Below are 27,171 nucleotides of genomic sequence, written 5' to 3'. Positions count from 1 at the left end.
GAGCAAGAGAAAAGACCAAGGCAGAAAGAATCACGTAGAGGCCAGGAACAGAAAAGAGGAAGATAAGAGAGATTGGCTGGGGAAAGTAGGTCGGAAGGCTGAGGTGGGAGAAGGGAGCCCCCAGAGGCTGGGCAGAGACAAGAACCTTCCCTGGACAAGAAGGAGTCAGACTCGGGCTTGCTGCTGATGGGGAGTTTATTTTGGACCTAGTTGTGCGGATCTGTGGGCTTCCAGGTCAGAGTTTCTCTGGCTCCAGCTCCAACTCCGGTTCCGGCTCCGGCTCCAGCTCGGGCTCAGGCTCCAGCTCCAGCTCCGGCTCTTGCTCCAGCTCCCCTAGCTTGCTCTGAGCCTGAGGTGGGTGAGTCCCATGCTCCAAGGCAGAGAATCTTCTCTGAAGCCACTGTGGGAATCCGTGGAGGGCCGGTGGGGAGAAGGATGAAGGGAAAGAGAATAAGGAAGATGCCGAATGTGTCTGTTCTTTCCCAGCCTCCTGCCCTTCCCTATCCCTTTTCTCAGTCCCTTCAAGCCTCCCTTGGGTCCTCCAGTCCCTGGAGAGGCTTAGGAAGGGGGGGGGGGTGCTCTGAAGGCAGGATGAGGAGTCCACCTTGATCATCTTCCCTGAGGAAGGGGTGCCACTCAGAAAACTGAAGAGAGGGGAGGCCAGTGGCTGGCGGGACCTGAGGGGTGTCCCCTCAGGTGACTCACCTGTCTTCTCCAAAGGTGAAAGCCAAAGGCTCCAGTCATCAAAAGCAGAGAGAGAATACCAAGGATGAGAAAGAGAGGGAGATGACCTGTTTTGGGGGCACCTGGGACCCTCCCAGAGCGCTGGGCACCTAGAGAAGAAGTACATTAGGCACAGGGTCAAAGGATATCTTGCCACCTCTCATGTTACAGAGGCAGACATCAAGGCCCGGAGTTTGGGGATTTATCCAGGATCATGAGCTAATGAATGGCGGAAGGGGGTTGGGGCCTGAACAAGAGCTGGAGGTTAGAAAGAAAAGATGTGGAATGCGGGTGGGCGGGGAGGGGTCTGGAAAGTGGGATCAAGAGGACTGGCCTGGAGCAGGTGCCGCGGCATTGTGGGGTCTCAGACCTGGGCTAGCCGGCTCAGAGAGGTGCACTGCTGTCCCAAGAAGCCTCTCTCCCTGGTACACCCGGCACTGCCAGGGCTGGGAAAGGAGTCTGGCTTCCTGTATCTCCAGCCAGGGTCCCGAGGAACCTCTCCAAGACTGCTTATCTGGGGGGCTCCACACAAAGCGCTCTCGTCCCGAAGCCGGGGTCACCTCACAAAGCAGTTTTCTCAGCTTGCCAGATAACCCGAAGGATTTGGGAGTCACTGAGAATATCAGAAGGAAGAGATCTTTGGGGGCCCGACCCCCTTACTTGAAACCATAGACTCAACTTCCCAGTCCCTATCGCCTGGCTCTCACCTGGGCTCTGATTGGGTGAGGTTGAGGGGAGGAGATCGGGGGTCAGGGCCAAATTAATCTTATCAAGACAAAGCTCTGGGCAGATCACTCTGCAGTTCAAAAGCTGTCCAGGCTCTTTACTGCCTTCGGGGACTATTCAAACTCAAGCTGGCCTGGAAGGATTACATAACAAATACCATCTTGGATTCTCTTACACAACTTTCTACTCAAATGCTCAGAAGCCTCAAGATCTGTCAGGTGTGTTGGTTCCCCTACACACACCTTATACTTTTTTTTTTTCTTTCATGACTAGGCTCACATTGATGCCCCCTGAATGAACTGTGCCCTCTTTTCTGAATGTTCAGAGAACAGTGAACTGACCTGCACATCTACACACAGAGCATCTCAAAGCTGTAGAGTAAGAAGAGAGAGGGCAGGGAGCTGAGCATAGCGGTGGAGGAACCTGAGGGTTTGGTGACACAGACACCAGACCTCAGGCCCCAAGGCTGGCACTTGCTGGCCGTGTGACTTAAGCAAAATCCCTTCTCTATAAAACAGGGGCGGGGCGCCTGGGTGGCTCAGTGGGTTAAGCTGCTGCCTTCGCCTCAGGGTCCTGGGATGGAGCCTCACATCGGGCTCTCTGCTCAGCAGGGAGCCTGCTTCCCCCTCTTTCTCTGCCTGCCTCTCTGCCTACTTGTGATCTTTCTCTCTGTCAAACAAATAAATAAAATCTTAAAAAAACAAAACAAAACAAAACAGGGGCAACAATCTCTTCCGGTGAGCTGTGGTGCAGAGAAGCTGTTCAAGTAACACAAAACAGCTGACCCTCAAGAAGACCTTGGATGGAGAAAATTGGGAGGCTTTGTGGGCTGATTGGATGTGGAGGAAACAGGAGGCCAGTTTCAGGGGGAGTGGGATGCAGTTACTGAGAGAAAGGCTAAGTCAGCAAGAGGACACATGGTGTGAGGAAAGGATGGGGCTTGGAGTGAGGCTGGGCTGTGGGTATGCCATATAAGCAGAGCCCTCCTGGAAAGTCAGCATTGGCCCTAAGGAGATGTAAGACCTATTAGCATATTCACTGATTTGCTGAACCAATGTACCTTTTTTTTTTTTTTTAAAGATTTTATTTATTTGACAGAGTGGGACACAGCGAGAGAGGGAATACAAGCAGAGGGAGTAAAAGAGGGAGAAGCAGGGAGCCAAGCAGGGAGCCCAATGTCAGGCTCCATCCTAGGACCCTGGATCATGACCTGAGGCCCTCAGACACCCCTAATGTACATTACTGAGCACCTACTATGAGATGTTACGGTTCAGTGACCACAGGTGAACACAACATACAGCCCAGCTGTCGTGGCTCATAGTTACTAATCCATCAACACATACTTTCTAAGTTTTTGGGTTTTGTTGTTTTGTTTTTTTTTTTCCTGTGTTTACGTTATACTCTCTTAAAAAAAAAAAAAAAAAAAAAAAAAAAAGAAAGGAAAAAAAAAAAGCCCTTGCTCTGTAAATATTTGCTGACCAAGGGACTGGATTTATTAACTCCTCCCAAATCCAAACCACTTCCTGCAATTTGAACCAAAGCATTGGTCCCCAAGTAGAGGAGGATTCTAGAGATAGAGTCCCCCTCTTTTGAACCATTCAAACTTTTGCCACCTCTCCTTCTAACTTCTCAGACCCTCCTCCCAATTCACAGCAGGGGAGTCCCTTAGAGGAGAGTGGAATGTTCACCTAGTGACTCAGGGGAGATTTTCAGTTTCAGTTCTTTATGTGGGGGCGAGAAAGGAGGAGGCCACCAGGGTTGCCTCTGCGACTTGTGCCCACTGGCCTAGCATCAGGAAGCGGATCTGCCCCGTCTTGGCCCAGCCAAGGCCTGGCCTTCCTGTCCCGGCTCTCCTGTGATGGGAGTTCCTTTCCCACTTGTGACTGACCTGTGATGACTGCCAGAGTGACCGTAGCACTGAGCTGCTGTCCCTGCAGATGGATGTGGCAGGTGTAGGCCCCTGCCTGGGCCTGGCTCACAGCCTCCAGTTGGAGGGTAAAGTTGCCATTGTCTCCAGCCACCAGGAGGTCAGGGCCTCCCCCTGGAGGGCTCCACTTGGCGGTGAGAGAAGACTGGGTCCCCACACCAGGGGGCAGGTGGCAGGGTAGGTCCACCCTGGAACCAGCTCCAGCGTATAAGGTCAGAGGCCCTGAGGGCTCCAGACCTGGGAAAGAAGGAGAAGCTAAAGTTGAGGCAGAGAGGGGAGGTACAGAGAGGCTGGAGCAGGGAAGTGAGGCAGAAGAGCAAAGGAAGGGGTCTGGCTCTGAAGAGCCCAAGGGAGCAGAGTAATGTGGGTGAACTGAGGATGCTCAGAGTCCCCCACGTGGGCCAGCAGGAGACCAAAGGCTGCCAGTGAGGCTGGATGACCCAGGGAAAAGTCAGGAGTGGGGAAGGCAGCTGAAATGTTGCAAAGCGAAGTAAAAGTGAGGCCCAGAGCATTCACGGTGGGCCCTAGCTAGCTGCTGGAGACCTGGTCTGGGGACCCAGAAGTAAGGGTGAGGTGATGGCGGGCAGGGAGGGGTTGTGGCCAAGGGTGAAGGCAGCCCGAAGAAGTTACCCAGAACCGTGAGGTTGTGCGTGAGGGAGACATTGAAGCCATCTCTGTAGGTGAGGATGCAGCCCCACAGCCCAGAGTCTGAGGGGCTGACTTGGGGCAGGAAGAGGAAGCTTCCAGCTAAGTGGTGATGGGGGGACTCCCGAACAGGGACTCTGCCCCGGAACCAGTGCACAGAGGCTGGCAGGTCCGGGCGGCTGAAGGAGCAGTTCAAAATGACCCAGTCGGAGATCCTGAGGGACCCTGGGGGGCTGGCAGTCACTGCTCAGGGATAAAGGAGGTTTGATTAGCCCTACTGCAAACACCGGTCTTCTCCTAGAAGACAAAAGGCAACCCTCCTCCCACCACCATCCTGCAAAGCCGCCTTCCCCGTCCCCCCAGCCCACTTCAGTCCAGTGCCTGGTACCTGGAGATATTTAAAATGGATGCTCTGGGACCTCCTGCCTCCTTCCCCTCCCCCCTACACCCCTGCCCCCCCCTTCCCTTTCTGCAGACTTTGCCTGAGGATCCCCACTAAGCCCACCCCCTGAGCTACAGATGTCTGAAATGAGTCACTCCAGCCCTGCACTCTCCCCCCAACCCAGGGGTGCCTCCCCTCCTCCACCTGGCACTCCCAGTGTGGGTGGGGGAGGGGAGCTCCAGGGTGAGACAGTCTCTCCGTAGGGTCCTCTCCCCACACACGTGCTCTCCTGGGGGGACCCCCTTCCACTCTGTTCCTCACCCCCTCCCGCTCCCCTACTGGGGACTCTCAGCCGGGGCCCCGGGCACCTCCTGGGAAGCACAGCCCCTACCCCCGGCCCTTCCTGCCTCCGGGGCGACGGGGACGGCGGCGCCCGGCCTCAGCCCCGCCAGCCCCGCTCCCCGCGGCCCGCCCCCACCTACTGGAGGCCTGGCCCACGCGCAGACGGAGGCTGCAGGCAAGGGAGCGGTCCCGGAGGTGCACCGCCGCGCGGTAGTCCCCGGCGTCGGCGCGTCGGGCCGGGCGCAGCCACAGCGAGAAGTCCCCGCGCTGGAGGCCGCGCTCTTCCAGCCGCACGCGGGGCTGCAGGGGCGGCCTCCCGCTGCGCAGGCCTCCGGGCGCAAGCATCAGCACCACGTAGCGGCGAGGCCCTGAGCCCCGGGCGGAGGGCGCGGCGGGGCGCAGGCTGGGCGCGGGAGCTGGAGGGCTGCTTGGCGGGAGAGAGGGACGGGGCTGAGAAATTCGAGGGCGAAGAAGCCTGCGCCACTTCGAGGAGGAGGAAAGCCACCCAAAAGGAGATCTTTTGCCCGCTAACCGTCCCCATGCCCGTCTCCCCTCGGGTTGGGCCAGCGCCACCCACTCTCTGGAGAGGCAGGTGTGGAAGGGATGCAGGTGTGAGGGGAGCAGTCTTTCCCAGGAAAGGCAGCGGGGCGGGCGGGGTGGGGGGGAGCTGAGCCAGTGGCTTCAGATAGACTGACAGCTCAGAGGAGGAGACCGATGGCTAGACTGGGCCTGGGGTTATGAGTAGGGATGCCAATGCTGTTGGATTTGGGGGATCCTGTTGCCCGAGTTAGGGATGCCTACCTGTCTGGTAGATGGTGCCAAGTGACCCCTGCGGTTCGCAGAAGGCTGACATCCTGGGGAGGGATTGTGGGCCTGCAGGGGAGCTGAGCGGGAGCCCCCTCCTGGGCCCACACCACCACTGGGACCTCTGTCCTAGACCCTGGAGCCTCCACTGGGGAGGAAAAAAGAGGCCAAGGGGAGGGGCCATGAGCCAAAAGACTTAGGAGTAGAGAAGAAGCCTCAGTTACCTGAAGGAGACACAGGGCTGAGGAAGACCTTGGGTTTCTGTCCCTTCCCCACCCAATGGGAAGACTAAAGAGAGGCTTTGGGGGCAGAAGGACTGCCCCAAGCAAGGCATTAGAAGAATCCACCCAAGCTAAGGACCTTGGCATCTCTGAGGTCCAGACATCCCTACTGACCACCCCCTCCCCACCCGTGGATCTGAAGGGTAGCCCTCCCAGAGGGTCAGCCCCATCTTACCTGGAGCCACCCACCGGAGTTGCAGAAGCAGCAGAACCAGGAACCGAGCCTCCCACATCTCCCCTTGGGCCTGGGCCACGCTGAGCCCCCAAAGGGAAGAGGTCAGAAAGAAGGGAGGGACAGATGGACAAAAGAGAGTTCTGCAAAGATTTGGGGTGGAGGAAGGGAATCTAGAAGAGGGACAAGGACAGAGACCTAGAGATAGAGGGAAGAGCCAATGACTGGAGGCTGGAATCTAGAGGCAAGCTGGCCAGATCAGGCAGCAGGAGTTGGGGTGGGGGGAGGGGAGGTTCCCTGCAAATGGGCAGGGCAGTGGCAGAGAGTAGAGCGGAGGCAGGTGGCTGTCTTGAGCTGGGAGGCAGTTCTGCTGCCCCAGGGCCCTTGCCCCTGTCCTTCTGCCTTCCCTCCACCTTCCCCACTTCCCCTCCCCGTCGCCCCCCCCACACACACCCCAAGGCTCACAGTTTCGCTTCGCAGTGGAAAGTCTGAGGGGGTTGATTCCCAGCAGCATTACCCTCCACTTCTGTGGTGGCGCTCCCCTTGTTTATTTCCTCGGTCCTGGGTGTCCCCGCCGAACCCTCCCCCTCCCCCACCCATCTGACTATTATTCCTACCCTGGGCCTTCTGTGTTCTCTCCAAACCATTTCTTCCTGGACTACCTGCTTGCCCAACTCTAAGCTGATACTCCAGTCCCAACATTAACACTTTCTTCTTGGCAAACCCTTTTCTTGGTACTCCTCTTCTCCCTCATTCCCTTAACCTTCCAGGACTTTCACTCAGCCTCCCCACCCATCCCATGTCTCTTTGGGAATAAAGCAGACCTAAAGATGGCAGGTGTGGGAAGGGGCACCCCAAGACCCTGGAAAAGAAAAGCTACATTATAATGAGCCTTCACTATATATACTAGTAAAGATATGGGGTGGAGAGACTGTATTGGATACTTTACAAACAGTAACTCATGAAATGTATCCCCCATTGTACAGATGAAGAAACTGAGGCAGGCTCAAAGATTAATTGACCAAGGTCAGTTAGAGTATGAAACCAAAAGGTGTCTGTAGTCCAGATTCTGGGTGAGTTATACGTGTCCTCTTGAAGAATGGTGGGGTCAATGTGTGTCACACCCACACACACTCCTCCAGTTCAAGACCCCTATGTGCTCAGCAGCTTTTCCCGATCCATAGGTTTTAACTAACAAGGCAAGGGAGATAGGGAGAAATTCTCGAACAGAGACCAAACTCAAGAAAAACGGAGACAGAACTAGAGAAGGAAGTCTGACTGACAGAGGGGAACTCTTGCTCCCCACCCCACCCAGCCAGAGGAGTGCGGAAGACCTTGTACCACACCTGGGAACCACAGGAGGCCCTGGACTTCTCCCCTGCCCAACCGAGTGCTCACTTCCTCCCTGCCTGGTGGAGGACAGGTTTGATGCCAGACAACTCTCTCTCCAGGTCCCAGGAGGCGGAGACCCAGGCCTCTCATCCCTCTCCCACTTCAGGGGCGGGACTTCCTGTTTCTGAGGCTGCTTCTTTGCCTGGTTCAGCACAAGAGAGCTGGTAGCTTTCCACTGGGCTCAGCAGTGTCTAGACCTGGTATGGGCTAGCAGGGAAGTGTGTATGCTCTGCTGGGGAGGAGCATCCCCAAGAATCCAAAACCAAGAAAGAAGTTAGTTCTCAAAGAAGCTGTGAGCTCCGCGTCCAACCCTGGAACACTGATCTTGTCTTGAGTGGTTGCTGGTAGCAGGGCTTGGCTGCTTTTTTATAGAAGGGTCCTGATGGAATGTGCCATCTGCCACCCCCCTCCTCCCTGTCCCGGGAAAGCAGGAGACAGGTTAAAAACAGAAGCGCGACCGTTTCTTTATTAAATTATACAAAAAGGGGAGGGGAGAGGAGGGGGGCAGCTGTGGGGCTCGGCCCCAACCCTGGCCCCACCCCGGCCTGGCGCTGTCTGAGAGAAGGGGATCTGAGGGAAACCCAGGGATCAGGCAGGGTAGGGATGGACAGGACATGAGGCTGGGATGCAGAGGTGAGGAAGGAGAGGCTACTGGAGGAGGGGTGGGGGAAGGGAGGAAGAGAGCAAGGACAGGAAGAAGAGCAATTGGGACCAGCTGGGGAGCTCAGATGGAGCAGGTCAAGAGGTGGAACAATGGCAGAGTGAGGATAGAAGGGGCAGTGTCTGGAGAGGCGGACATGAGAAAGGCTGGGGACAAAGAGGGTGGCAGCTCTGGTGCAGGGTCCAGAGCCAGGAGCCAGGTGGAGAGTGGCTGCACTTGTCTGTTCCCACCCCCACCTCCAGGCCCTGAGGGGCCTCCCACCCCCAGCCCATTGGCAGGGGGCTCAGGCCGACGCCCCATTTTCTGTCTTCTGCCGCTTGGGATCCGCTTCATCCTGTGGAAGGAGAGTTGGGGTAGCTGCAAAATGGGAGCGGGACCTCCCCCAGTCCCTGCCCTGCTCCAGCCCCACCCCACGCACCACAGGGATCCAGGTCCAAGTCCAAAGGGCTCCCAGCCCCTGCAGCATCCCTGACAGCCCCTCAGGCCCCACAACCCAGCCCAAACCTCCTCTTCAGCTGCTCTCTTCAGCGCGGGCCCTTCGTCGTCATCTTCTTCTTCTTCCTCATCTGAGGAGCCAGAAACGGGTCATTGGGGAAGGGCAGGAAGCTCCGGCACAGACCCCCTGTGGTTGCCCTCAGCCCTGCTTCAGGTCTTCAAACCCACCCTGACTCAGTTCCTTTGAGCCCAGCCTCCCCTGCCCCTCCCCACCTTCTTCTTCCCCTTCATCCTCCTCCTCTCCGTCCTCAGCAGTTTCTTCTTCTTCCTCCTCGGCTCCGTTCTCCTCCTCCTGTGAGGACAGAGAGAGGGGAGAGGGAGCAGCGTCAGGCTGCCAGGTGCCTCCACCACCACCAAGGGCAGGGGCGTCTGGAAGGGCCAAGGGTGGGGCAGGAAGGGTTGGGAGGGGCCATAGCCAAGGCAGGACCCAGCGTCCCTCAACCCCAGGGAAGTGGAGGGGAGCCCCAAGAATCTTCCCCCAACCCCTCCGACCCCTCCAACCCCTCGGCACCTCCACCACTTCTTTCTTTCGCTCTTTTCGGCTGGCTTTCTCCTCCACCTTCTCTTTCTTCTCCTTCAGGTCCTGCAAGAGAGAAAGAGGTCACCTTCCTCTCACCACAAATGAGCTGCAGCCCGTCCCTCTCGCCCCGTTCTCCTGCTGCAGTGAGCTTAGAGGACTGGGAGAATGAAGGAGTTGGCTACAGTAGCTTAGAGGCAAAACAGAGGTCCCAGGGTCCTCAAGGCCACAAGGGGGCTGGGACCGGACACCTGCCCGAAGACTCAAGGGAGGAGAGAGAGTGATGAAAACAGAGGAATGGATGGCCAACGTAACGGCTCTTCACTCCCATCAAGTTCTCCAAAATCTCACAGGCTGAAGAGTTCAGCTCAGCAAAGCAAATCCCCTCCATCTGCTCTCAGCCCTGATGCCCCACCCCCTCTTGAGGGCCCTCCGCCTTCCTGGCCTGCCCCCTCCCTGGCCTGCCCCTCCCGCTGCCTTGCTCTGCCTTTTGTCTACCTCTGGGGCCTTTTCCTGAGTCCTCTCTCCTGGGCATCCCTCCCAGCTTCCCCCTCAGCCTCCTTGAATGCCTTTGTTTCTCTGTCCATGTGTCCCCCTACTCCTCAGGCTCCTCTGTGGCCAAACACCACGGGAACAGGGAGAGCAGCCCAGCAAGACGCACACCTACTTCAAACCAGTTCGAGTAGTTTCTTCCTCCCTACATCTGGCAGGTGGTGTGGGATGCTGTGCCCCTGACGCCGGCACTGGTGTGGTGAAGGGGTAGAAGTGACCATTTCCAGGGGTAATGTTGATAAAGGAAATGTGGAAGGGAGAGGGTACTGGACATGGTAGATGAAGAGAGACAAGGTCTGTGTCTGGGCTGGGCTGGGCTGAGATGAGACTGAAGATGGAGAAGATACCTGTCTGGGATACCCTCCCTCCTTCATCCCCCCAGGAGCCCAGCAGGCGCACATTTAACGTCCCATTATACTGTGACTGATGGAGATGCTCCTGAGTCCCTTCTCTCTGGATACCACCCAGTGTCTTCCAGTTTAGATTCCAGTCCTCTTCCCCCACCAACCCTCCCCAACTGCCCATGGCAGGCACTGATCAGCTGTGGGTGTCCCCGTGTGATCTGATCTGGTGTTGGCCTACAACTCTATGTATCTGATTCCATGTGAATGGAAGTTTTCTGTGCGAGTAGATCACCCTGGAGGGTGTGTCCTTTCTGGACCAGGATCAGGGACAGCAGTAGGGGTTGGTGCAGAACGGCTGACCTGGAGGGACACTCAATTCCCTTCTCCCTCTAAGAGGAAAACAGGACACCGGACCCTCTCACTGCAGCTCGGTTTCTTCCTGCCACTTCCCCCTCCTCATTTCTTTGCCCCATGGTTGACAGGGCATCTCTACCACCTGGTGGGCTTTCCCTGGCATCCTGGGTCTGTCCTGGGCCTGGAGAGGGGGGGAGGGGCTGGCTGGTTGGCTTCTCTCCAGGGGCCCCAGCACCAGGTCAGTCTATGCTCCCCTGGCCTGAGTTTCCCATCTGGGCTGCCCAGACAGAGGGAGGGAGGGAGAATTCTAGGAAGGGAGGGAGGGAGACTACGGGAGACCAAAGTCCAAGGGGCCGGGCCCTCTCCTCCCCTGTCCTGTCCTTCTGGTCACTGTCCTTCCATGATCCCTTTTCCAGGAGAGTATGTGACCTAGGTCTTGTGCTAACCAGCTCTCTGGCCTCATTTACTCAACACAGGCACACACACTGACACAGGGTGACACCGATTCACACTCGCAGCTACAAGAGGAGGGCCCATGAGATCCGGAGACACATGGCCTGGGTCTGGGCATTCTGGCACACACTCCTGAGACACACCAGGGCACAGGGGAGCCACTCCGCACTCACAAAGCAGCAACATGGCTCCAGCACATCCGCGTCTCCACATGCACACATGTAACTGACACGGGCAGTCCCACACACTCGCTGGATTTCAGACATACAAAGACACCTACTCAGCGGAGTCACATGCCACAGCACAGCCCACCGGAGGGCCCTACGGCACACCTTAGCAGCTCTCACACATAGCCCCTCGCTGCCACTGCCTTAAAACCCACTGGTGGCCCCCTTTCACTTCAAGGGCCTCTAGGAGCCCTCTGTGACCTCCTCAACAACCAACCCGATCCCCCCCAACCCCATACAAGTCGGGCTCCCAGCCCCCAAACGTTGGCCGAATTAATTTCCCAAAGCGACACTCAGCAGGCTCCCTAGGGAAAGTAGAGGAAGGCTGGAAGCGAGGCAAGGGCAAAGGGATGGGGCCAGGAAAGGGAGCCGATGTGAACAAGGACGGCTGGAAGCAATGTCTTGCAACGCTGAGCTTCAGTTTTCTCGAAGGCTATTCCCGCCTCCCTTCATGATTTTTAGAAATCCAAGACTCTTTAAGTCTGTCTGTGTTGGGGGGGGGAGGGGGGAGGCTGGAGGGGGCTATGGAGAGAAAAGCGAGCTTAAGGCCAGTAGGGGGAAGAAATGGATACAGACGGAAGAAAAGGAGAGAAGACAGAGAGACTAGCCGTCCGTGGAGAGAAGCAAGAGGCAGTCGGGCCTCGAGGGGAGGGGCCCGAGAGCAGCCTCCCGGGAGAGTCCTATTTACTCTGGAGGATCTCAAACCGCTTAGGCGGAGGAAAGGTGAGGTCAGACTGGAAGGAGAGACGGGGAAAGGGGGCGCGGAGAGAGGCAGCGGGGGAGGGGCACAGTAAAGTGAGCCGCGGCGCGCTCCGACGGGAAGCGGACGGGGTAGAGACGCGCGAGCCGGAGCCGGAGAGGGGTGGGGACGGCGACGGGGGCCGGGCGACGGCCGAGCAGCGAGGCCGGAGCGGCGGCGTGCAGCGCTCAGGAAGCTAGAGGGCGCTGGCGGGAGCCGCGCGAAGCGGGGTAGGCAGCGCCGGGCCGGGGAGCGGGGAGTGGGGGAGGGTGAAGAGGGGTCCACCGGGACCCGGCGCCGGGGCAGCGTGGGGCCGTCGGGGACGGCGTGGGGCGCAAGACCGCGCGGAGCCCGGGGGTCGCGCGGGGTCCGGGCCGCCGCCGTCCCCGCCCGTACCTTGGCGCTCAACTCGGCCGCTGCCTCCACGCTCTTCTCCGACATGATGCCGGGGCCGGGGCCGGGGCCGGGGCTGGCGGGGAGCCGGGGTCCCGGGGCCGGGACGGAGGGGCCCTGGACGGCGGAGGGTGGCCGCGGCCGGAACCTGGCGCGGTGACGGCGGCGGCGGCGACAGCGGCAGCGGCGGCCGCTCAGCAAGCTGGGTCTCTGGAAGAGGCGGCAGAGGCGCGCGGGGTGGGGCGGGGGTGGGTCTGGAACGGAGACCCGCAGGGCTGCGGCCGTCCGGAGGGCGGGCGGAAGGGCGGTGCGGGCGGTGGCCGGCGCGCTCCGGCAGCGATCGCTCGGTCCTCGGCTCGCCGCCCCCGCACCAGCAGAGCTGCCGCCGACCAGCCGCTGCCGCCCCCGGGCAGGGAACCCGCTTATAAAGGCGGCGCTGCCCGACGGGAGGGGCTTCCCAGGGGTGGGGCTGGCGGGAGCTGGGAGGAGAGGAGAGGGGAGGGGGATGAAAGCGGAGGTTGGCGAGGTGGGGATAGGAGGATGAAAGCGAGGGGAGGGAGCGCGCGAGAGGCGGGAGGGAGGACAGGACCAGAAGGGGGAAATGGAGAGACTGACGGTCTTGGAGAAAGGAGTGGGGAGAGGAGGTGGGAAGGGGTGGGGTTCCTGCGGGGAGGGACCTCTCCGAATCCCGACCTACTGCCTGCGAAAGTAGAGTCAGTCTTTTGGGGGCGGACTAGAGGGATGGCCAGAATCCTTCTGACCCTCCCCCTCACCTCCAAAGAAACCCTGAGATTTTGCCAAGGGTTGGGGTGGGAGAAGCAGATGGAAAGGCCGGGCAGGTATTTGAGAAACCAAAAGCTTAAAGAAGAGGAAGAGGGTGGCGGAGCTACTTCCACATCACGCTGGTTTCCCCCTCTCGTCTTGCATCTCCTTTCTCTGGGTGGCCTTAAGAGGGGATGGGAGGGCCAAAAGGGCAGTCCACCCTCTGTCCCGGCTGGAGGCTGACTTTTGTGAACCCTACTGGGTTCCGCCCTTCCTGGATCTTTCTGGAGATCTGGAGGAGTCAGAGGCCCTCCAGGCTCCTTCCTTCTCTTCCATGTTGGACCTCTACGATTTCACCCATCTCATCTCACTAGTCTTTGGTCTTTTTCTCTTCATCCCAGCTCATTCACCTTGACCCAGACCCCTCCCTCACAACCATTTATCCCTCACATCTCTCATACTTGTGTAGGCTCTTCCCCGCTTTTCATTCCCTTCTTCTTCCCTTCCATCTCTGATCTCCCTTCCCCCCTGTCCCGGACCACACTGTTCCTGTCTCATCTGAGTCTGTCACCTGGCCCTGTACCCTTGGTGATTCCCCCAACTTCTCTCTTCAGGTCCTGATTGGTTTACATTTTCAATTTGCTTTTCTCTTTCCTCTGCTGCCATCTTCCCCAGCCTTTCTGGATTGTATTGGCCTCCTTTGCAAGGGGTTCAGGCCTGGAGTTCCGGCCCCACCTGGTTCCACTCATCCTCAGTTCCCGGCCCGCAGTCTTGGTATCTTTGGATCATTTTGAGAAGCTTGGGGGTTTCAGGAGCTGGATGTATTAACGGTCAGGAAGGTGGATGGAATGGAAGGCTAGGGTTTGGAAAAAGATATCCTTGGTGTGTGCGCACTTCTGTATTTGTCTATCATTATCATTGTCTTTTCATTTTCCTAATAAGAAAGACACTGATCTATCATCATCATTTGGTATCTGAGTGCTTAAATATACCATCTTTTGGTCCTATGGCGTACACACCTCCCAATTTCTCTTTCTCACTCTTCCCATCAGTTTCTCAGTCTCCATCTCCTCAAAAATCTTGGAGCCCCACCCAGGTTTTTCCTTGCCGGACTCTGATCATCTTTCTTTGAGACCTTCCCATCTCTATCTCAGTCTGTTTCTCTCACTCACTGATGTCTTTGGCGATCTCTGACCCTCTCCATCTCTGTACTCTCCTGCTTCATTTCTCTCCCTCTCCCCTCTCCTTTACCCCCCACCCAGTCTCCTGTCTCGCTCCCTCCCCGGCACGCTCTTTCCTCTCCCTCCCACCCTCCTTTCCTCTTCCCCTTCTCCACCTCCGAGCCCCGCCTGCCGTCTCGGACACCCTGCTGGGCTTTTACCCTGTTGCCCTGGTAACCGCCCCCCACTCCGGTCACCTCCAATCCCCTCCCCCCCTCCAATCACCGCCACCGACAACCTCCATCCACCTTCCTCCTATTTTCCCTGAGAGCCAATAGAAACCCTGTTGCCAGGTGGAATGCTCATTTGAATCAGCCAATCCAGGAGTCTAACTGCTTGCCCTGCCTTATATGGGGATTTGAGGAGGGCCACTCCCCCCATTCCAGCCCCACAGGGGACCAGCCCCTCCACTGTCCTTTCTCCCCGCCCTGGAGAGAGCGTGGGACCCTCCCTGTCACCCTCGAATAGGGGCCTGGCCTCCCATTTCTCTAACTGGAACCACCGGGGTTAGTGTGGGGAGTGGGCCGGACTGTGGGCTGGGCCTCTGGGCTGGGGGTGGGAATGAGGTGTGATTAGGAAAGGGAGGCGGAGGGAGCCGGGAATTTTGCCCAGGGAGGGGTGTCTGGGAGCGGAGGCAGCTGCAGTGGAAAATTCCAGGGAGATGGAGAGGCAGAGAATGGGAATCCTGCCCCAAGGCCCAAGGGAGTGCCTTGAGAATCTAAGAGTTTGGACACTAGGGTCCCCAGGGACCACAGGAAAAAGATCCAGGAAGCAGAAAGCCTAGATTTAATTTCCTTCCTGCTGGGGAGAACCATCTCTTATCCTTTCCTGTCTGGTTGGACAGCAAACCTGGTCTCCTGAGTCTTGGCTTCATAAGAAAGAAGCTAGAAGTGGAACTTGGGATGAATCTGGAGCAAGTGGGATGCTGAAAGCCTAACCCCATAGTCCTTAGGGTTAGTCTCTGAGCCTCTGGGGCTGGTGGTGTTAAATGGTGCCAGCTAGTGTCTGCTCCTTCCAGAGAACCACGTCTGAGGCCTTGTAGAGGCTTGCCTATTCCTAGAGTTCCACTACTCCTCAGTCCAACTGAGAATTTCTCCCACTAGGTGAATGGGGAAACCCACTTCTTACACATTTTCTGGAGGTGGGAAAAAGGAAGCCAGGTGAGAACAAGGGAGGCATGAGCCCCCTGGAAACCATGGCTGCTGGCCTGACATCCTAGAGATTTATGTCGTTACTTTGTGAAAGGCGTTCAGTTCAAACTCTTGCCATCTGATTCTTAATTCTTGCTTGTCTCCAGCTTCCTGACTTTTTTCAGCTTGCCTATTTCTCTAATAAGTTAAGTGCTAAGGAAGGCCTGGTGATCCTTGGGGGCATTAGACAACAGAAACCTGAAAGTTGAACCTCTCCACTCCTCACTGTACTTTTTTATCCCCATTCCAGTTGCAGTATAACTCATTTTCTTTTCCTTACTTTCCCTTTTTCTTTTCTTTTCTTTTCTTTCTTTCTTTCTTTCTTCTTCTTTTTTTTTAATCGTTTCAAAACTCAAGTCAGTGGAGAGTTGAGAGGGACTCCTAGAGAGAGACCTAAACCAGCCTAGGTTTGATCATATTTGTTGACTGCAGGAATGTTCCTTAGAAAGCCTCTTTACCGGGCACCTGGGTGGCTCAGTGTGGTAAGCCTCTGCCTTCGGCTCCGGTCATGATCTCAGAGTCCTGGGATCGAGCCCCACATTGAGCCCCACATCGGGCTCTCTGCTTGGCAGGGAGCCTGCTTCCTTCTCTCTCTCTGCCTGCCTCTCTGCCTACTTGTGACCTCTCTCTCTCTCTCTCTCTGTCAAATAAATAAAATATTAAAAGCAAACAAACCAAACTTGGGGGTTCCTCCTTGGGTCAGACACTGTGCTCTGTGATGGAGACACAAAGCTGAAAAAGAGATGGTCCTTTCCCTCAAGGAATAGATGGGGAGAGCTCAAAGCACAGCCAGAATAGGGACATGCAAGGGCTCCTGGGTGGCTCAGTTGGTTAAGCCTCTGACTTCAGCTCTGGTCATGATATCCGGGTCAGGGGATGGAGCACACATTGGGCTCCTTGCTCAGCAGGGAATCTGCTTCTCCCTCTCCCTCTGCCACTCCCCCTGCTTGTGTGCGCTCTTGTTCTCAGGCACTCTCTCTCTCTCTCTCTCTCAAATAAATAAAATCTTTTTTAAAAATTAAAAAAAAAGTCCTTTGGAAAGGGACACGCATCCAGCAATCTTTCCACTAGGCAGATAGAACACTGTCTCCATGGGTACACTTTTCTAGAATGTCTCCTGGATCTCTCCTGATTTTACAAATCCTTATCCATCGTTCCCAACTCAGAACAGGTTCTATTCATTCCTCCACCCTGTTCCTCCACCCTTACCTATTGTCTCCTTCGCCTGTGCTGAATACCTAGCACGATGCTAGGCACCAAAGAGGAAGAGCTCAATAAATCATTGACTTCCTAGCCCTGACACACCATTTTGGCCTCATTCTCAGAGCCCTCTCAACCTTCTTTCTTTGAGTAAGCTTCTCTCTGACTTGGAATCTTCTAACTACTGATGTCCTGGCCGCCGCTGTCTTTTATGCTATCATCCTCACAACCAAAAGTTGTGTGGCTTTCCCACTTCCCCATGAATGCTCTCCCTAGCTAGAAGAATTGGTTTTACCATCCTACGTCTCCTCCAGATTTTCTGATTGGCTTTGTAATTCTCCCTGCCCTCTTCCTGACCTTCTTCACTTTTAGACCAAGCATAGTTGCCACTGCCCAACCCTCTACTGCCCTCCTTTCTGTTTCTCCTCCTTGCCTACGCTTCTCAGAAAGCCTTCACAGGCCTTCAGAAAAGTCTGGAAGGAAGATCACATTTATAGTCTGTCCAACAATTTTTTTTTTTTTTTTAGAAATACATTTACTTTTTTTTTTTTTTTTAAGATTTTTTATTTATTTGACAAAGAGATGGCAAGTAGGCAGAGAGAGAAGGGGAAGCAGGCTCCTCGCTGCTCAGAGAGCATGATGTGGGGCTTGATCCCAGGACTCTGAGATCATGACCTGAGCGGAAAGCAGAGGCTTAACCCACTGAGCCACCCAGGTGCCCCTGCCCAATAAAATTTACTGTGATCATGGAAGTGTTCTATATCAGCACTTTCCAATACAGTGGTCACTAGCCACGTGTGGTTAAGAACCCTTGAAATGTGACTCCTGCATCTAAGGAACTGCATTTCTTAAAGGTTATTTTTTTTTTTTTAAAGATTTTATTTATTTATTTGTCAGGCATAGAGGGAGAGTGAGCGAGTGAGCACAGGCAGACAGAGGCAGAGGGAGAAGCAGGCTCCCTGCCGAGCAAGGAGCCCGATGCGGGACTCGATCCCAGGACGCTGGGATCACGACCTGAGCCGAAGGCAGCTGCTTAACCAACTGAGCCACCCAGGCGTCCCTCTTAAAGGTTATTTAATTTTAATTACATTTAAATAGCCACCTATGGCTAGTGGCCGCCATATTGGACAGCAGCACTTTATACCTCAGCCATAAACTGTCTCTTCTTCATCCACCTTCATGCCCTTCTCCATCCCCAGTGTTCCATAGGTAGAATGGCGAGAGCAACTCTGGCTGCCGTGCTGAAGGTCATCTGGGCTGTTGTCATACACTACCGTGGGTGCAAGTCTATTCAGGGTTCCCACACTTTTACAGGTTAAACAGATGATGTGCCTGAGGTAGAGGACAGAGAGTAGAAATGAAAAGTCTAGAAAAGTCTAGGGGAAATGTTATGGAAGTGACAGCTAGAGACTCCTTTTGCCCACAGGGTAAAAGACGGGAGGAAGGACCCAGGAACCAGGAGGAGACAATGACAGTGGTGCCTGAACCCTCCCAGGTGACTGGTCTCAAAGGTCCTGTTCTTACTCTTCACAGTCTCCCTTCTGGTCATCAATCCCTCGCTCCTCTGGAGCTCCTCAAACCCTGCATGATCCCACTGAGATTCTTTCGCTTTCTAGTTCAGTTAAAGGTACTGTCCTCCACCCATTCATTCCTGCCAGGGGGTCATCCAAGACCACCTTTTCTTTCCCTCCCCAGCTCCTCCACTTTCTAAAAATTCCTGGAGTGCCTCCCCTTCTGTCCAAACTCAGTCCTGTCTCTGCTCCAGGGGTGCTGACTTCCTTCAAAAAGTAGGGTTTTTGACCGTATTTTAAGAATTGGTGTATCTTCAGTACTCACCTCCCTACCTGGCATACAGCAGAAGCTCAAAAATGTTTCCCAAAATGCATAAACTGACTTTCTACCTAAAATACAAATCGACTAAAGAATAAATAAAACAAAATACAAACCGACTATTGCCATTTCCCTACATAAAACCTTTTGATAGCTTCCCTAGGCCTATAGGATGAGGTCCAGAAGAAAATAGGGCCCTTTGAGGACTAGTCCCTTTAAACCTAACCTATGTACCCTTCTCTTTCAGCACTGTTCCATCAAAAGTTTTGCTTCATCAGTTTTTCTACTCCTTCCAATTCTTCCCAAATGGAGCATACGTCTGTGCCTTTGCACTGATCACATTTCCTGCTTGGAATGGTCTCCTGGCTTCCCCAGCCCTGTTCCCAGGTCACACTCCCTCTTCTGAATGGCTTTTGCCCTCTTAAAATACATCTTTCTACTGCAGCCTTCATCACAGGATTATAATCAATTCCATGTTGCCCCCTCTCACTAGGCTGTGAAATTGCCAGGGCAGAGACCACATCTTCCTTGCCTTATTATCTCCAGCCCCTAGCACCACGTCTGGCACAGAGTAAAAAGCTCAGTAGATCTTGATAAAAACTGTCATACATGTAGCTCAAACTTCAACCCTTAATGTCCATATTAATCACAAGGTGTTCTGCCTCCTTCTGGATATCTTCTTGAAAAGATCAGACAATAGGGAGTTCTTAAGACTGAAAATTTCAGGGCGCCTGGGTGGCTCAGTGGGTTAAGCCGCTGCCTTCGGCTCGGGTCATGATCTCAGGCTCCTGGGATCGAGTCCCGCATCGGGCTCTCTGCTCTGCAGGGAGCCTGCCTCCTCTCCCTCTTTCCGTCTGCCTCTCCGTCTACTTGTGATCTATCTCTGTCAAAAAAATAAATAAAATGTTTAAAAAAAAAAAAAAAAAAGACTGAAAATTTCAAATTCGGGACCCCTGGGTAGCTCAGTTGTTAAGCATCTGCCTTTGGATCGGGGCATGGTCCTAGGGTCCTAGGATCGAGCCCCACATGGGGCTCCCTGCCCAGTGGGAAACCTGCTTCTTCCTCTCCCTCTGCCCCCTGCTTGTGTACTTGCTCTTGCTGTCTCTCTCCCTGTCAAATAAATAAATAAAATATTTTAAAAAACAAAACCCTTCAAATTCTAAGCTGACTGTTCACATTAGCATATCCACTCAAGATGGTCTAACAACTAATATCTTGTGGTCAAACTGCCTATGGAATTCACTTATTTCTACATCTCCTCCTACTTGGGGTAGTCAGCTGCTGAAGGTAAGACCATCTGGGTCAGTTACCCTGTGTATCCACGTGGTCAGGATCTTACAGCTAGAAACGATTTCAGTATATTCTTAAACCAATACTTGTCTATTCTCAGTCAGTGCAGCAAGCAGGATGGTCATTTCTTTCTCATTCAGGTGCCCAGGTCAAAAAAATCTGGGAGTCATTCTTGACTCTTTTCCATCATACCACATCCATCCATCAGCTGATTCTGTTGGCCCCATCTTCAAAATCTATCTAGAATCTGACCACTCCTCTTCCTCTGCTGTTTCAAATCTACTCTTAAGACATCACAGGGTCTCACCTGGATTATGGCAACAGCATGCGAATGGTCCTTCTGTTTCTGCTGTTGTCCCCTCAATAGTCTGTTCTCCATACAAGAGCCAGAGTGATTCTTCTGTAGGTCTAAAAAGTCCCAAATGATACAGCTTCTTCTTTCTCTGTGGCCTTGTCTCTTACTACTGCTCTTCCTTTCATTCACATCAGTCTAGGCATACTGGCTTCTGTGTTGAATATACTAAGCATACTTCTGCCTCAGGGCCTTTGCACTTACTGTTTCCTCTGCCCAGAATGCTCTCACCTCAGCTTTCCTGAGCTTGTTAGGTCTCTGCTTCAATGTCATCTGATCAGTTAGGACTTCCTGGTTACCCTAAAAAGCAACCACCACTTCCCAACTACTTGCTTATTCATCTGTCCCCCTTCTCCCGTGTTTTATTTTTATCTGTGTCACTACTGTATTTCCAGAGCCAGGAATTTTACCTGACACCTGATGGCATTCAATATTTGTTAAACGGATATGGAGTTGAAAACAAACTGAAAAGTTGATTTAAAAAAAAAAAAAATGCTCGAGTCACTTTTTAATCTTACTCTGACCTGATGTCCGCAGTACAACTATATCTATGGCAACTTAGCACTAATTTTCAGGTTTTTTCTCTTTTCCCCAAGACATATGCATACACACACACACACTCAGTCACACCCATTCACTTTGGCTCTTCAGGCAAGAAATTCCGTCTCCCCTAACTCACACATCATTGCCCCAGCCCCACTCTGTTCCAATATCCTCCTGTCCTGGGATTGCCCCAAATGTATGACCTTCATCTAAAGAGGGTCCCTTTCCTGGCCCAGCTCTATCTCACAAGGACTTTCTGACTGTGGCTCCATCAGACAGAGCAGCAAGTGTAAGAACCACACTGTTTCTCTTCCTTCCTCAAATGCTGTCCTACTTGTGCTAAACCTCACTCCTGGCAGGGCCCACTGTCCCTCCTACATCTTATACTATAAAGGACACTCCAGTGACAGAGAAATTTCTTTTCTTCAGAGTTCACTGGACAGAGAAGGAAGGAAGGGAAGGGAAGAGAAGGGAGAAAGGGAGGAAGGGGGGAAGGGAGGAAAGGGGGAAGGAAAAGGGAGGAAAGGAATGGAAGGGAGGGACAAGGAAGGGAAGGGAGAAGGGAGACAGACACAAACTCTGGTTGTGGGAGACATAAAAGTTACTTGTAAAATTACATTCCTTCCATTTTTGGAGTAGATAGTTGCCTATATGGCAAGTCTCTGTGGACTCTGGAAATGAGCCCTTCCATGTCCTTCTTCATCCCCACCTATTCAAGAATTTCTTTTTAATCTCAGACAAAGTCCAGGTTTGGAGCTTTCTCTCATAGTTAGAAGCTAAATTGTAATTTGTAAATACTCCTAGGAGAGGTAATACACTGATTTAAAATCAGGCAAAGGTAAATATGACCAATACCTGATTCTTAAGTTTTATAAGGAAGAGGAGAAAGGTTTCTAGGCATCTAAAGGCACTAGGTAGACAGAACCAGGTAATGGAAAAAGAAAAAAGGAGGAGGCCGGAAGTTAAGTTCTATCTCCTATCCAATTCTGTGAAGGCTGGACCTAATGGAATGAGAAGGGAAAAGCTGGAAGGTGAAAGACCACACTAGTTAAGTCTGGGCCACAGAACTTTGAGAAAATACCTGGTCACCTGTCATACTGCCTTTGAGGCAAGAGAAAAAGGGGCAGTTGCAGGGTGGGATGTCCAGAGATAGAGGATCTGGAGAATAAATTGAAAAGCTTTTACTAAGTCTGTTTTCCAGAAATATCAATGAAAAGCAAATTTGCTTTTATTCTGTCTTTATCTTTGTTTGGTTTTGCCAGTCTGACAGCTTCTAAATTATCTTTCCCCCTCTGTCTCCACTATTGTTTTTCCCTCTTTAATAATGATCAAGTCCAAAGAAACCTGAGAAGCCCTGCTCCCAGTATCTTTTCCTGAGTCACCAGGGACCCCCTCCTTCTTCACCCCTAGGGAAGTATTGGGAACAAGTCTTTGGCATTGTCAGCCTCCACATAGCACTAATATGGCTAGCAGCCAGAGTAAAGAACAGGGAGAGTTAGAGTTTGGATGAGTCTGGTTTAAAGTCCATCGTAGACAGTCCAAATTCCCTTGACACCCTGGGGGAGGGCCCTTCTCTCCAGTTGGGCCAGATTTTATGCAAGACATTTAGTATGTCAAAGTTTCAATCTTTGGCCTTGGAGACGGGTCTTCTGGGTCTGATTTCAGCTCCGCCCCGGGTGATCCTGGTTAATGGACCTTTCCACCCCTTTCTTTTCCCCAATTTTAGACCCTTGACCTACCTACCTGACTAGAGGCAAGAATGATCGGTGCGGGACTGGGAGCTCTTAAGGACACAGCAAATAGAGAAAAGAAAGGGGAGAGACTGGCATTAAACTAAACAATTTCAGAACAACAACATTTGCCCAGACCGACCCTTCACACAGGCTAACGGAAGGGTCCAGGAACCTCGCCAACGCCGGTCCCAGCCTGGCCGAAGAGCGCCACCTGGCGGCCTGCCCTCCCAACCTGGATTCTCTTTGGCCCCGCCGGAGTTCTCGAAGGCAGAGCTAGACAGGGACAGAACTGTCACCTCCCCCTCTACGTCATTCCGAGGACCCCGCCCCTGCTTGGAACGCACCTCCTCCCGAAGGGACTGGCCCTTAGCACCTCCCCCGCAGAACGGCCGCCCAGCTTCCCTCACGGCCTGCAAGCCGCTCGGGTAGAAAATCTGCTTAATGTTCCCCCCAGGATCCGCCCCACCTCGTCGCCCACAGGGAGCCCGCCCCTCCCCTCATGGGAATCTGCCCCCCCACCCCGTCCTCTTCCTTCCCCTAATGGAATGTGCCGCACCGCCCTCCCTCACCCCGTCCCTGCGGAGGAAGGGGCGCCCCTGCTCTTGCTCCGCACCCTCACAGGGAGCCCCTTCCTGTCCAGAGCCTAAATCCGGGTTGGTGATGAGGCCTCCCCTCCCCTGGTCCCTGGAGGACCCCGCAGAATCACACTCCACCGCCCCGGGACCGGGCCCCACCCCTCTCCCCTTGTCCGCCAGTGGGCGGAGCTCTGCGGGTCCAGCCCCGGGGCGGGCGGTCCCATCGTGACGTCACTTCCGTCCGGGCCTGGCCGCGGTTCGGGCTCCGTGGGCCGAGGGGGGGGGTACGGAGGTGGCAGCCGTGGGAGGAGGCGGCGCGGGAGGCCGAGAAGAGCAAGCCCGGACCAATCCCGCGTCTCGGGCCGCAACCCCCGATCCTGCAGCGCACCGAGAGGCTAGACCGGCCGGATGGGCCGCTGAGCCCGAATCGGGGACCGGTGAGGCTCGAGCAGAGCGGGCGGCCGGGGCCGGGGCGGGAGCGGGCCCGCGGGACTGCGGGGTCTAGGAACCTGCGATGCGGGGAGGGGAGAAGGCCAGGCCCGTCGCTTCTGCTCGCCCCGCGGGGAGGCGGGGGCCGGGGGATCGGCGGACTGGGGCGATGGGGATAGTGAGGCCAGCCCCGGGGGAGGCCAGGCAGGTGGCCGGGGAAGAAGGGGGCGAGGGCCAGCCCTTGGGATTCGCATCCGGAACCGTGGCATTGGGGGAGGTGGGGGGGGGGCATGCTTCTGGCCAGGGCTTTGGGGAGAGGATGGCTGTGAGCGAGGGGAGAGAGAAAACTGCGAGGCTTGGAAAAATTTTCCACGGCCCTCCTTGAGAGGTTTGAAGAGCTCTTCTCTCCCTTGAGGGTGGTGTCGAACACCACCTGGAGAGGGTCTCACTGGAGTTTGCGCGGCTCGCTTACAGCATTTGGAAGGGACAGTATTCTGAGAGTGTCTACACGGAGCCGGCTATGCAAAAGCCCGGCTCCGTCCGTAGCTGAGCCTCTGCATCTTTACAGTGTGGAGCCCCCTGGAGCTAAAGTCAGGATGTTCCGCTTCATGAGGGACGTGGAGCCCGAGGATCCCATGTTCCTGATGTGAGTATTCCCTCCCCCTCCTGTTCTAGAGCACTCATCCTACTCCACTTCAGGGCTCTAAGTAGTTCAGACAGACATCTGGGTTCCCATGGCTAGCATTGGCTGGAACCAGCTGGATACTCGGCTCCAGCACAGACTCAGAGAGGAAATAGGCATCTGTGCCACTGTTTCCCTAGGACTTTTCCATTTTGTGGGGGAGGAAGGTTTTGACTGCTTGGCCCCTCCACCATCCACACGGTATACTCACTCCACAGGGACCCCTTTGCTATTCACCGTCAGCATATGAACCGAATGTTGTCAGGTGGCTTTGGATATAGCCCCTTCCTCAGCATCACAGATGGCAACATGCCTGGAACCAGACCTGCCAGCCGTAGGATGCAGGTAATGGTGCTGTGACTTGCCTGAGACCCAAGGAAATGCTGGGGGTGATTAATAAGGTCCTTGATTTTTCTTGCACTTCAGCCAACTTAGCAAGTGCAGTGATCTTTTTTAGGAGTGGGGGGAGGGGGTCTGGCAGAAGGGCTGTGAACCCATTTTGAGAGGAGGATGGAAAAAAAGCTGAGGCCATGGGCTCCGTTTGGGATTGTAGGGAGAGAGGAGGACGTGGTCTCTAATTTGTTCTTTATCTTTTCTTGTAGACTGGGGCTGTCTCCCCCTTTGGGATGCTGGGAATGGTGAGTCCTGATGTCCTTGTTTCCTTCCGTTCTCAGACATGCTGTATACACTTAGATGTTATTTCCAAATGTGGCTCCCTGGAATAGTAACCCTAGAATCTTTTTAGAGTGTTTGCAAAGCTCTGGGCCTGTTGTGTGCTGGGAGTCCTGTGGGTTAGAGATTCTAACTTATTGATCCCTGCATTCTAGGAGCCATCCCTGTTAGGAGAATGTAATTGCCTTGCAAAGTTTGTCTTTCTGAGGATGGAGATGCAGTTGAAGGGCCAACAAAGATGGCTTTTGTTGTTGTTGTCTTTAGTTTTATGGCCAATCCTTTTATAGGTTGGAGTCCATTTACTTGGGTGTGCTTCCTAAAGATAGGAGGAAGTAGGACAGTCGGGAGAAAGAAAATTGGATCAGTGCAGCCATAGAGACTGAAGAGGAAGCCAGCAGTAATACAGGAAGGGAAACACAAAGAGAACATTCTATATTCTGGTCATGCTAATGAAGAGACAGAGCAGTTGCTCCGTGTGGAGGAAGAAGAGACAGGGAAAGTGTAGCTGTGTCTGTCTAGCTGGTACCTAAAGAGACCATCTGAGCACTGACTATGCTTTCTTGACTCTGTTTTCCATCTCTTTGCTGCAGTCGGGTGGCTTCATGGACATGTTTGGGATGATGAACGACATGATTGGGAACATGGTGAGGCTCTGGCCCCATACGTTTTTGCAGTCTTGTTCTCAGTAATGACTGGCAGCACCCGTAAGTCTTCGGAGGCAGGGGCAGGGAAAAGTATGGTGACAGGCTCAAGCAGGCTGAAGACACTGAACCCGGAGGCCACTGGATTCCCTTACCTGCCCTCACGCCTGAGTAGGAAGCAGCAACAGCAGTCTTTTAAGTGTGCAATTAGGGCTCCATGTCTTCAGGTCCCTCTTGTTTATTGTTGGACTCCAAAGAATTTGGGGGGTGCTGATGAGCCCTGAGGTTTTCTCTGTTCCCAAGTATCATGAGAAAGTGGGGGACAAGAACAGGCAGCTGAAGTGTGGGATCCCTTCCTCAGAGGGGCCATTCAGTCCTGTAGTACCTTTTCCTCCTCAGGAACACATGACAGCTGGAGGCAATTGCCAGACCTTTTCATCCTCCACTGTCATCTCCTACTCCAATACGGGGGATGGGGCCCCGAAAGTCTACCAGGAGACATCAGAGATGCGCTCGGCTCCAGGCGGGGTGAGTTGGAGGGCCTCTCCTTTCCCAGAGCGGGCAGAATGGAATAACACACAGAAAGCCTGGCTTCCTTTTTCAGGATTGGGTTGTGGGTGGTTTGTCTGTCCTGGCTTGGTGTAGCCAGGGCTTTGGAAGGGGTGGCTCAGTGTGCCGTGTTCTGCCTCATCCCAGATCCGGGAGACTCGGAGGACTGTACGGGACTCAGACAGTGGGCTAGAGCAGATGTCCATTGGGCACCACATCCGAGACCGGGCTCACATCCTCCAGCGCTCCCGAAACCACCGCACGGGAGACCAGGAGGAGCGGCAGGATTATATCAACCTGGATGAGAGTGAGCCTTCCTCCCCGCTCCATCACCCTTCTTTTTTTTTTTTTTTTTTTTTTTGTTCCATCACCCTTCTGACTCCTGGCCCAGTAGCCCCTGTTCTGGTTCCTAGGAGCTAGAAGATAGAAACGTTCTCTCTCTACTTCTGTAGATCTTTCTTGGCAAAGTTAGGGGTGGGCCCCTGGTCTTACCTCACTTGAGCCTTGTCAGCTTCGGGGGCTAAGTCAGGTGGTGGCATTGTCCTCAGTAGGAGGGGCCATCTGTCAGGCTCTTCCCCCCCCCCCCCACCTTTTTTTTTCAAGTCAACAGATATTTATTAAATACTTACTGTGTGCTTGGGATGATGCTCCTTAGCTTAATAACTGTGCCTTTCCTAATTTTTTTCTTCAGTAGTCACACTTCTGGTGGCTTACATATTGCAATCACTGTTGGCTGTTAGCTAGTGGAACCAGATACTAAGAAAAGAAATTGCTGCTCTTCCTCAACACATCCCCATCCATAATACTTTCCAGGCTTTGCCCTGTTTCTTCATCTTAGAAGGCTGTGGCTCACTCTTGCATCTGCTTCCAGAAGCCAGCCTATATACTTAAGTGGTCACCTCTGGTCTCTGTGCTCTTCAGGTGAGGCCGCAGCATTTGATGATGAATGGCGGAGGGAGACGTCCCGGTTCCGGCAGCAGCGCCCCCTGGAATTCCGGCGGCATGAGGCTTCAGGGGGTGGGGGACGAAGGGCTGAGGGGCCTCCCCGCCTGGCTATACAGGGACCTGACGACTCCCCCTCCCGACAGTCCCGCCGCTATGACTGGTGAAGGCCCTAGGCCCTCAGCCTCTCTTGTAAGTCCTGAGGGGGAGGAGTAGGTGAGGTGTGGAGCACGGAGGGGGGGTTGAGGAGTAGACCTGTGCCCAGGCCTCTGCCACGAGGAGGCAGTAGTCCATGTGCCCAGCAGATGCTGCCTTTTGGTGGTATAAGTTTTCTTTGGTTTGGAAAGAAAAGAATGCTGTCCCTGGAAGAGGGGATTAAACGCAACTCCCCACTTTTATATTTGTCTGTCTTTTGACCTGTGCTCTTTTCTC

At 54.3% G+C, this 27,171-nt stretch overlaps 3 protein-coding genes across 6 annotated transcripts in view; 1 reads left to right on the top strand and 2 right to left on the bottom strand.

Annotated features, from left to right (window-relative positions):
- Nucleotides 1–177: 177 nt before the first annotated feature.
- LAG3 (lymphocyte activating 3) lies at nt 178–7,697 on the bottom strand. 4 transcript variants are annotated; one of them, XM_059184645.1, is made up of 9 exons: nt 7,349–7,455; nt 6,006–6,085; nt 5,547–5,697; nt 4,886–5,172; nt 4,007–4,264; nt 3,338–3,613; nt 1,094–1,336; nt 706–833; nt 178–400 (listed from the first exon to the last, which is right to left on the bottom strand). In XM_059184645.1, exons 2-9 carry the CDS (start codon nt 6,061–6,063, stop codon nt 236–238), a joined length of 1,566 nt encoding a protein of 521 aa, XP_059040628.1. In that variant the 5' UTR covers nt 6,064–6,085; nt 7,349–7,455; the 3' UTR covers nt 178–235. The 4 variants fall into 4 exon arrangements, with proteins under 4 accessions (XP_059040628.1, XP_059040630.1, XP_059040629.1 ...); XM_059184647.1 differs by lacking the exon at nt 4,886–5,172 and having other exon boundaries at nt 7,349–7,697; XM_059184646.1 differs by lacking the exon at nt 7,349–7,455 and having other exon boundaries at nt 4,886–5,169; nt 6,006–6,428.
- Nucleotides 7,698–7,833: 136 nt separating this feature from the next.
- PTMS (parathymosin) lies at nt 7,834–13,680 on the bottom strand. The gene is made up of 6 exons (XM_059187461.1): nt 13,627–13,680; nt 12,133–12,822; nt 9,062–9,133; nt 8,764–8,842; nt 8,560–8,621; nt 7,834–8,389 (listed from the first exon to the last, which is right to left on the bottom strand). The coding sequence occupies exons 1-6, from the start codon at nt 13,678–13,680 to the stop codon at nt 8,339–8,341; spliced, it is 1,008 nt and encodes a 335-aa protein (XP_059043444.1). The 3' UTR covers nt 7,834–8,338.
- A 9,368-nt stretch (nt 13,681–23,048) lies between these two features.
- Nucleotides 23,049–27,171, top strand: part of MLF2 (myeloid leukemia factor 2) — a 4,691-nt gene continuing 568 nt past the window's right edge. The window contains exons 1-8 of the mRNA XM_059184654.1: nt 23,049–23,261; nt 23,822–23,899; nt 24,154–24,280; nt 24,538–24,573; nt 25,198–25,251; nt 25,648–25,776; nt 25,945–26,104; nt 26,719–26,931. Coding sequence (XP_059040637.1) covers nt 23,850–23,899; nt 24,154–24,280; nt 24,538–24,573; nt 25,198–25,251; nt 25,648–25,776; nt 25,945–26,104; nt 26,719–26,906 — 744 coding nt within the window. The 5' untranslated portion in view covers nt 23,049–23,261; nt 23,822–23,849 and the 3' untranslated portion in view covers nt 26,907–26,931. The remainder of the gene's footprint in view (nt 23,262–23,821; nt 23,900–24,153; nt 24,281–24,537; nt 24,574–25,197; nt 25,252–25,647; nt 25,777–25,944; nt 26,105–26,718; nt 26,932–27,171) is intronic.

This window comes from Mustela lutreola, chromosome 8 (genome assembly GCF_030435805.1).
Source record: "Mustela lutreola isolate mMusLut2 chromosome 8, mMusLut2.pri, whole genome shotgun sequence".
Classification (NCBI taxonomy): Eukaryota; Metazoa; Chordata; class Mammalia; order Carnivora; family Mustelidae; genus Mustela; species Mustela lutreola.
This window is presented reverse-complemented; position numbering and strand designations above follow the sequence as displayed.